This window comes from Epinephelus lanceolatus, chromosome 1 (assembly GCF_041903045.1).
Source record: "Epinephelus lanceolatus isolate andai-2023 chromosome 1, ASM4190304v1, whole genome shotgun sequence".
In the NCBI taxonomy this organism is placed as follows: domain Eukaryota; kingdom Metazoa; phylum Chordata; class Actinopteri; order Perciformes; family Serranidae; genus Epinephelus; species Epinephelus lanceolatus.
The window spans coordinates 22,296,783-22,307,360 of record NC_135734.1 but is presented as its reverse complement, the minus strand read 5'-3'; the positions used below and the strand labels follow the sequence as shown (position 1 = coordinate 22,307,360).

The 10,578-nt window shown below is 38.9% G+C and overlaps 1 protein-coding gene and 1 non-coding gene across 3 annotated transcripts in view; one reads left to right on the top strand and one right to left on the bottom strand.

Annotated features, from left to right (window-relative positions):
* Nucleotides 1-1,062: 1,062 nt before the first annotated feature.
* The window catches only part of LOC117257030 (store-operated calcium entry regulator STIMATE-like), a 30,419-nt gene continuing 20,903 nt past the window's right edge, over nt 1,063-10,578 (bottom strand). Inside the window, exons 1-3 of one of the 2 annotated variants that reach the window (XM_033626860.2) lie at nt 9,878-10,019; nt 9,666-9,789; nt 1,063-1,512 (exon numbers count right to left, since the gene is read on the bottom strand). In XM_033626860.2, coding sequence (XP_033482751.1) covers nt 1,397-1,512; nt 9,666-9,789; nt 9,878-9,886 — 249 coding nt within the window. In that variant the 5' untranslated portion in view covers nt 9,887-10,019 and the 3' untranslated portion in view covers nt 1,063-1,396. Of the gene's footprint in view, nt 1,513-9,665; nt 9,790-9,877; nt 10,020-10,578 lie in introns of those variants that run through there. The other variant, XM_033626861.2, reaches the window with a different exon arrangement.
* Nucleotides 8,312-8,383, top strand: trnae-cuc (transfer RNA glutamic acid (anticodon CUC)). The gene has a single exon. It is a non-coding gene; the product is annotated as a tRNA-Glu (tRNA).

Here is a 10,578-nt window from a genome sequence, read left to right as displayed (position 1 = left end):
GTCATTTTTATTTTGCTGGCTAAGAAAAAAAACAAAAAACTTTTTTTTCCGGCCCTCTCATCACAGTGGGGCTGCTCACTACAGTGGCTTATGCAAAGTTGCAAAAATGTGAATTGCCCCATCCAAAGCCAGTGTTTGGTTTGTCTGTTCTGGGCTGCTGTAGAAACATTTCAGTGCAACATGGTGGACTCTGTGGACTCAGACCTCCTCTCAGTGTAGATATAAACGGCTCATTCCAAGGTATCGAGAGCACGACAATTCATATTTTCAGGTGACTGTACACCAAAGAATATGTACTTATTAGGAAATAAGCAGAGATCATCTTTTAATGTGGGTGGGTTAAAGACAGACCCATACTGAGGCTACTAGATGCCTACACTGTGATAATATCAGTTTGTATAGGAAGCATTTTTGTTTTCTCAAATTACAAATTACTTCTATTTTAGTTTTTAAAAAATGATCATACCAGTATGTAGTATTTGATACATTTTAAGAGCTAGTATTAGAATTTTGTAACAAGATACATTTTGACGTATTTGTGCTCATCTCTGGCCAGCGGCATGGTGCATGTTGATGAATCAGAAACATTGTGATGTGACACCAGAACAAACAACCTTGACTACAGAGTCAGCTTTTGGTATATTTGCAGTTTTGCTACTCTGAACCTTGTGAACAAACAATATTATTTTCCTACTTGGGCAAGCTGTGCTCTTATTTGCTTCTCATTTGGTGAGTCATCTTCATCACGTGGTGCTGTGTTTGGCACACATAATTCAAGGGGTATGAGAGCAGTGCTGGACAAAATTGAGATTTTTTTTTAACTTGATCTGCAGCATGAATGTCATGATACAGTGTTAGCAATATATTCAGGTAATATATTCATCTCATAGCAGAGCAGGTTATTTAGGGCTTTGCTGTTAACCAGGTTGCTTGTTTTGTGTATATGTTTAAGTACCTTACTCAGCCCAGCCAGGGTTGGATTAACCCACTGGAGGTCCTATAGGTCAAAATAAGCTGTGTGCCCCTTTTGATTTACTACCAATAAAAGTCATTAAATTTCAATACAGGGGGAAATCATTTATTTAGGAAAATGGTCAGGTAAAAAAAAGAACAAATACGCAATTTTTTTTGTCAACACTGATAAATAAATGTCACATCTCATTTACAGATCACCAGCCACATCAATCTAAACCTGTTCTCCATGTCTGTTGCACTGTGCAAATTACAAAGTACAATAACTGCTTACATAGCAGTGATGTCAACGAACTCTACCGTCAACTAGTCCGTTTCTCTTAACTATCACTTCATTACATTATCCTGCAGCATCACCACTGACTCAGAAACATCAAGACTATGGTGTGTTTCTTCAGTGCTTTTGTTGTATCCTGTCGTGCCTCTACTTGCTGAACCCACTGCCTCCAGGAGCTTTGGCAGCAGCAGGCTTGCTCAGGGCCGTCTCTGTTCCCGTCCTCACACTGCTGAACACAGATGGTGCCGTTTTGCCCATACGTTCTGAACAAAGAGACACATGTATTTACTGTCAGACAAAACAGATGCTTAAACCAGGTGACTGCTCACCTCAAACGGTAATTGGGTATCATTAAGAGAAGTATGTAGGAACAAAAATGTCTGCAACAAATGTTTCTGTTTCATGGTCATGTGTTTAGGAGCACTCTAGCCCTTGGGCCCTTGTCCAGTTTCCAGCTGAAGAACTGTGACTTTCATGTCTCTCCAGTAAACACTGCCTTTGATTTCAGCACACTTGATCTCTTTAAATCATTAAACTGAGCAGTATTTAAAAAATTGTGAATAATCTCTGAGTTGGACAAAGTACATGTAACAACACAACACACACACAAATATAGATTTTAGTTCTTTGTGTATGGAGTTAGAATTGTGTCTTTATTACATGCGAGGAAATAAATGATATGAGAGAAAAAAATGTTTGAGAGAAAAAGTTTTCACATGGATAGCAAAAAATAATAATATATGAGACTAAAAGTAGTTTTGAGAGAAAGTATTTTGTCATAGAATATAAAAAAAAAATAATCTGAGATTTAAAAAAAGAAAAGAAAAAAAAACTCTCTCTCAAAAAACTTTTTTTATACTCTCAATTGAATTGACAACTGGGTGAGGATAATCTTGGGAGTCGAATTCAACTGAATCATTCATCATCTGTGTCACATCTTACCCAAACATTGGAGTCTCTGCTCCCAAATAACGCAGCGCATCTATGCCGGTGAATCGACCATGGTGGATGAATGATTCAGTTAAATTCGACTCCCAAGATGATCCTCACCCAGCTGTCAATTCGATTGAGACTGGCCAATAGGAACGTGGCCCCGCCCATGACATTATTTTCGCAGCGAAAGCAAAATCCTGACACAAGAGCAAAGACTAAGATTTTGAGAGAGAGAAGAAAAATGTTTTGAGAGGAACAATTTTTTTGAGAGAAAATGTTTTCACACTGATAGCAAAAAAAAGAATATTTGAGAGTAAAAAAAAGTTTTTTGAGTTTTTTTAAATCTCAACATTTTTTTATATTGTATGACAAAATACTTTTTCTCAAAACTTTTTTCAGTCTCAAATATTATTATTTTTTGCTATCAGTGTGAACACTTTTTCTCTCAAACATTTTTTTCTCTCATATCATTTATTTTCTTGCATGTAATAAAGACACAAATCTAACTCCATATTTGTGTGGGTGGGTGTCAAAATGGCATCAAAGCGAACCTAATAGTAGGTGGGCATTATTCAGAGGAAACAAAGGTGGGGGGAGTGCAAATTGTGTTAACCTCTGTAAGCAAGAGCCGATTACTTGGCATTTGAGCAATGAGCAAGAAGTTGATTAAGAAATGACGAAGTTTTATAATACGGGCAGGAATGAACTTGCAGTCTGCTGCTGAATGGTATTTGGATTACATGGGGGAAATGCCGAAGAAATACCTTCTGTGTTTTGAGCTGAATTTGCCTCAACAATAGACAAAACCAGAAAAGAGTATTATAATTTCCTGTAAAGGATTAAATAAAGTACTCAGTTCAACTAACTATAGCATTAACACACCAACATGATATCCCATCTGACACAGTAGGGAAGACCTGGTAAGGCTGTAACAAAGAGATGGCTGTAACAACACCATTTTCACCAAGAAGAGATGACTTAGGATTTATGTAGCCTGATACATTTATTGTATATCATTTACTTACTGACCTTGCATGCTAATTTCAGCAAAAACTCAGGTTTTCAGGTACAAAAGTACATTTTCTGGACCAAGTTTATATTACTAGTGGATAGTGCCGACGCCCCATGTAGAGAGGCAATGCATTGCTGCAGCAGTCGCAGGTTCGATTCCGGCTTGCAACCCTTTGCTGCATGTCATCCCCCACTCTCTCTCACTCTCCATTTCACACTGTCCTGTCAATTAAAGGCAAAATGCCCAAAAAATAATGTTAAAAAAGAAAGTAATATGTGAAGAATTTCATCTTTACTCCTTTCAAACCACTATGCTGAAGCTTAACAATTTAAGAAGAGTTACAAGTAACCCCATGGCATCTAAACGCAGTTTGATCTATTGTACTCCTTTTTCCAGCATACCAAGACTGTTAAGAAACACTGATAGGAGTGTGCCTGCACAGCACTAAAGTCTGCATCACATGAGGTGAGACAGGGGAAGATGTAAAGAGTAAGCAAACACTGAACAGATACTGCAAGAAATTACAAAACCTCAGCGAACAAAGATCAGCACAGCTCCTCTGTGTGCATTATCACAGCAGTCAAAAAGTCAATGCAAGCAAGACCATGTCTTGACTGGTTACTCAACCGAGGCAGCAGATTTGTGTCTTGGACTCACTCCACGTGAGGCACTTCATTATTCTTTATTCAATGAAACTCATTGAATTATAGATAGATAGATAGATAGATAGATAGATAGATAACTTTATTGCCCACCTCAGTGGAAATTTGTCTTCGGCTTCTCTCAGTAATCAAAGGAACAGACAGACACAAACAATACACCATTAAAAATGCACAATTCAACAATATATATCTTATAGTCATTCTGTGTCCATTGCCTGTATGGCATAGGAATAAAGGACTTCTTATATATGTTCCGACTGGCTCTAGGGATCCTCAATCAGCGCCCAGACTGGAGCAGCTCAAACTGTGAGTGTACTAAATGTGAGGCATCTGCAATTATATGTTTAGCCTTTCTGTGTACAGCATTATCAGATACATTGCTGAATTGTTTCTGTAATTTGCCAATCAATTGAAGAGCTTGTTTTTGCTCCTTGCACTGAGGTTGTCGTGCCATGCTGTAATGTTAAATGATAAAATGCTTTCAACAAGGCTTCTGTATGCTGTTTCAAGTATGTGCTGTCTGATTGATTCTTTTGAACAATGCTCTCTGAGTTTCCATTAAAAGTTCATGTCTGATCAACTGTTTCATAAAGAAATGTGTAATCCATTATATGGCCCCAATTGTGAAATAACTGTCTGTGAGGTAACTTTACCAGTAAATTGAGCTGTCAGTTAACCCTTTTAATCCCATCGGTTACAATGGTGACCACAAAAAAACTTTTCAGTCATAAGGCTCTAAAAATGTTACTGAATGATGTGTCAATGCATTTCCAGGAAATATTAAAATAATGAAGGGTCTCAGTGAACTACGTGCAGTGTCACATATTCTAGCCAGAGTGTCAAGCCAGAGCAGCTAAGGGCCTCTTACCATCAGGAAGGCTTGCCAGAGGAGCCATGGGCGAAGCAGCAGGTGGTTAAAAATAGAGATTGAGTGTTTGAACTATCAAAGAGACCTGCCACTGCTGTGATTCCAAAACAGATAATAAACAGCCCAAATGCTGCAGAATATTTAACACAAAGCTGCCTCAGCTTAGTTCAAATGCTATACTATAAGTCACGAAGTTATTGCTTCAATACATCTTACACTAAAGTAACAATGTTACAATGCATGCTACAACAAAGTAACAATATTCAAATACATTGATGGTCGTTGTTTTTCAGCTCTTCAGGAGTGCATATGCAATATAGACAGTGCAGGCAGTGCACTGGGGCCCCTGAGGTGGAGGGGCTCATAGAGAGGGCAGGTCCTTGCAAGTGATTCAGATTGCCATCTTTGAAATATAACTGTGTTCAAAGGTAAATGATTTAAAAAGAAAAGAATATTATTAATTTAAAAACGGTGCCATTTGCTATATATGCGATCAAAAAGGCAAACCCATCTGCATCAAGGTTTATTTTTTATTATTATTTTTCAAGATAGTCAGCAGCTATCTAAACAACATTATATGGTTGTGCTTTATAAGCTATAAGATATATAAATATATTATAAAAACAGTTGAATTAAATGATTAATTTCTTACTTTCTTTGATATTTTTGTCATATTTGTGATGACGATTGCTGGGTAATATGTATGTTGATGTTGCATGCACTGGGGCCTGTTGTAACTTCCAACGCTACTGCTGGTGTTGTATAAGGGTTTTTAATATGTAAAGTAGTCACACTAACATGTGAGAGAGCGTTCTAGTGGCAATGCAGGGAGTGCCAGTGACTTTTAGTTTTAAATGTGTCAGTAACTCAGATGGGGTTTATAAGAATTTGATGACTGCATAGTAGAATATGTTAGTTCAGTCATTGAATGGTAGATACAACACATTATCCCACCGGTCACAGCTGTGACAGACCACAAAACGCACCTACTTTTCCATGAAAATTTAAAAAATACATAATGATTAATTATTTCAAAGGGTTACCAATGACAGATGATTTGGAAAGTTTTATGTAATGGAAAATTTGGGATTAAATGGGTTAAGTGTAGTGGTAGGCAAACAACATGTGTGATGTTATAAGGATGTAAAGTTAAAGTACTCAAGAAAGGCGCAAATAGCCCAAAAAAGGTGTTAACTTGGGTGAAGTACTAAATGGCATGACTGTGAAACACAACATGACTGTTATGTTTGCATGTGAATGAAGCTACTAGTCCATACCCATTGAGTGCACAGTTGCCCATGTACGGTTTCACGTGGAGTGTGTTTGGGATACAGGTCATAGTAAATTGCAGATAGTCAACTGAACCCATTAAGAAGAGCAATGTATTCAGACAGAGTTTTTGTGAATTTAATAGTACGATTGCTTTACTGAGAGTACAGTAGTACCATTGCCAATAATGGGATAGTTAGTGGGCTAAAATTGTACATTGGTAGTTGAGGTAGCACGTTGAAAGGCAGATAGTTAAAGTGTTTATATGTTGTATTGACTTACAAGTGGGGCGCACTTGGTAGTTCACAATGGAAAGGTGCGGCTAGCCCTTGTTGCAGCAGCATACCATACCATGACTTAGTCATACCAAAAATTTAAAAAAAAAAACATTCAACATTCGGCCACAGGGGGAGCCACAGCGATCAGTCGCATTTTAGCCATTTTTAAGCATTTTTCTGTTGTTATAGCGCCACCCAGTTGCCAATTAGAGTTAAATTTCTCCAGTCACCTTGAGGCGTCCTGTTCTACATATCTACCAAGTTTAGTAAACATTGATATGGCGGTTAGGCCTAGATAAGAAATTAGCTCTCTAGTGCCCCCATTTTGTTTGATGGGGTCAATAATAGAGAGGTCCCCTCAGATTATGTGTGGTCATATGCCTACAAAGTTGCATGGTGATCGGTGAAACCCTTGAGATGTCATACACCTTTATGTGATGAGCCACGCCCTCCACAATATTCATTGCCTTATTTAAGCTCAGTTTTAGTAAGTTTTCCAACTTTTTCCAAGAGGGAACTTTAGATATTGGTCCCTGGATTATGTTTACCGACTTCCATGCAGATCGATCAAACTTCCTAGGAAGAGATCGATTTTAAGTATTTTTCAAAAAATTCAAAATGGCGGAAAATCTATATAACCAGAAGTTATGGGTTCTTGAGGCAAATTTGTTCCCCGTGAGGAGAGGCATCTCTGTGCAAAGTTTCATGTCTCTAGCACATACGGGTCATGAGATATGCCCATTCAAAGTTTGCAATTTCAATCGGTTGCTATAGCGCCCCCCTTTGGCCAATTGATGTAATATTGCTTCATTCGCATCCTCCAATTACCCTCTACCACTGTGCCAAATCTCACATGGATTGACGAAGTCAGTGAGGAGAAAAACGTGGAACAGACACACCCACAGACAGAGTTTTGGTCATTATATAGTAAGATAATATCACACAAATCATGGCTGCTGTCAGGGTGTTAGCTAGCTAGCGTAGGGTGACCATATTTTGATTTCCAAAAAAGAGGACACTCGGCCCAGCCACGACATGGCCTATTTAAATGATACTCGCAGTTTACTCAAAGATGCCTTATAATTTTAATATATTTAAAATTTATATGTATGGACAGAAAATTCAGTTATATTGCAAAATAATATCTCTCAAAGACAGAAATTCAGATAGGCCCCAACAGGGGACACATACACACACTAGAGTGTGGCGATCCAAGCCCGACGGTACCCGACGGGTCGGGCCGGGTTTGGTCAAAAATGTAGCTATAAATTGTATTCGGGCTCGGGTCGGATTCGGTCAGCTTTCAGTGAAAATGTTGTGTAAAAATAAATAAAATCCTATTGTCTGTCCTGTTTATTGCTTGGGCACTGTTATTTACGTAACAACACCTGAACACAACACACACAGACACACATTGGCTGTTTGTTTCTATCGCTCTCCTCGCTGGAAGTCTCGGACCTCCAGCCGCGCACCTCCGCCTTGATTAAACGCTGAAAATAAAATAAAAGAGGGAGACAGGTTTTTCCTATTTTATCTTATTTTGTTTTATTTCTCCCTCTCCCGTCTCAAACACGGAGGTCTCCCTCTTTGCTGAGCACCCACGGCGCACGCCCAGCCTGTTAAATAGCCTGTAACTGTAACAACTGTGTGACACAAACTCAGTGCTTTGGTCATTAAATAATGTCGGGCTCGGTTCGGGTTCGGACAGAAATATGCGGCCCGTGCCGCACTCTAACACACACACACAAACACACGGAAAACCGGACATTATCATCAGTTTATAAAAAAATCCGGCTGCCCCGGACGGGACGTGAAAAGTGGACATGTCCGGGCAAAAGAGGACGTTTGGTCAGCCTAAGCTAGCTAGCCCTACTATCGCCACCAAGGTAACAGAGGCTCATGTATATTACAGTAATAACTTTATTATTTGATTATATTTACATCAAAGTTACCTCACTCAGATCAAACCAGCTACAGAGCCAATTGGACAGATATTTACAGTACCTTCTTAACCATTACTATTTTCTCAACGTGTAAATGTCCCTGGTGGTCTAGTGGTTAGGATTCGGCGCTCTCACCGCCGCGGCCCGGGTTCGATTCCCGGTCAGGGAACTATTTTTCGCACAGTGCTGACGGTACAATCATATAGAGGACAATCATATGCTGGCAAGTGTTGATACCATGTTCAGAAAGAAAACTAGACAGGGTATTATCACTGCGGGATATTGTGGAGAAAAATATTTCTTCAGAATGTTCTCAGAAAAATGAAATAGCCTACATTTGACAATGAAAAATAAAATTTGAAACTGATAAAACCGTGCTTTAATAAACACAATTTCATGAATAAATAAATAAATAAATAAATAAATGTTGGTAATCCATTGTAAAAATGAATATCATTAATTTATAACTGCATGTCTACAAATCTACACTTAGTTACTGTAAAACTTCATTTAATAGCCGGGGGCTGTTTGCTCACTGAAATCGACAGCCTTATATGTGAGACAGGCATCTGTATGGGACACGCCTTTAATTCCCTTCACACAAAACTGTTGCTCTGCAAAGATCAGGAAATATAATCTAATTATTCATTTAAACCAGTGCAAACATCACTTCTTGTTACCTTGTTAAAACAATACTAACAACTTGGATTCACTTTTATGAAAAACTTTTTTGATTCTTTTGATCTGAGGACCCTTACGGACTAAAGGAATATGAATAACTTACAGGGTAATTAAGTAATGAACACATAATGTGAGGTAGCCAACAACCTACTTTTGTACATCTTAAGAACATCTATTAAAAATGAGTTGCTTGGCAACCAGAGCAGGCGTCTAATTGAGACAGGCGTATATTTGTCAAAATGTGTAGCAACACCGGGCTAGTAAAAGGGTTAATCATTCCAGCATTAATATATTCATTTAATTATGCATTTAAGTGTTTATCTAGGCCTGTGTGTTCATTTTGGATTTGATTTATTTAGTTAGAATGTTATTTATCAATTCAAATATTTAATATTTCTGTATCTGTTTCAGCATTAATCTGAATAATCTGGTTTACTTTTTCATTTATTGATGAATCAGTGACTTTTTGTTCTCAATGGTAGAGGCCAAAGAACATAGCATTCTGAAACAGTGACATATCCAACGTGTCACATTACTCACTTAGAGCCTCCTCTATTTAAGTTGTTAGTCAGACATTCAATTATATTAAACTGCCAAGACACATGATTTTTTAGGTCGACAGGCCAAGCAGGAACAAAAAGATTACTTTTGTTAGAACAGAGAGCCGAAATGTCATTTACAAATAAGCAATAGCATCTGATATGGTGTTACATCACTCGTCTTGTTTTTCAGTGACAGAAGAAACAACATTTACAAAAGGCCTTACTCACCACACTCCACCATGACCTCATAGGTCTTACTCTTAGCCTCGCCCTTCAGTCCCAGTTTACTGCGAGCTCCTTTCAGGTCCTCCACCTTCATCGGGGGACGCTTCTTCTTCTTCACCTCGCCCGGCTGGAGTGAATTAAAGAAAGATGGGGAGACGTAGCAACTGTGTTCAGTTTCTGTTCATAATCAGAACAGAACACCTGACCTGACTTACCTGTGACATGGTGACTGAAGTTTGTGTAGTGATTCCACAGACGTCGCTTTCCAGTGTGACAGATCCACTGGTTGTTTTTCTTGTGTGTGTCTTTGTCTCCCAGTGAGCCTGACATTATATATAGTCCTGATCCAGACCCAGTGCGTCAGTCAGACCCCCTACCCTCTGTCTCACTCTGCCTGTTGTCAGTGTGTATTATTAGGTGTGACGTGAAGGATGGTTTAGCTGGAATGGGTCTCCCGTCTTTTACGATAAGCTTACAGGCCAACAGCTGATAATTTCGGATACAACACAAGTGGCAGTTTTCCTCCTCCTCCCCTGCAGACCCTGCCCTCCTTTTTTAAATGTTGTTGTGGGACTTGGCACTAGAAGGGGTATCAACAGCTCCCCCGCAGCTCCAGTTGTTAGGACTCGGCCCACCCAGTGCTACAACTTGATCCAGGCCTGAGGGAATGTCTTTTTGAGTCTTATAAAAAGCATTTCCAGACAGTTAACACATGATTCAACAAAATAAGAGGTGAACCAAGAGGAGAGCAAAGAAAATTATCCAACTGTTTTGTTTGAGTCTCAAGAAGGCCATTGATGCTTTTTTTTATATGTGAGAAATAAGCAGCCAGAAGTCTTCAGGTCAGATCTGGCCCCAGAGTAGCTGCACTAACATTTGCATAAGTTACACCTTTGGTTATCCTTGTGGGTGTGCT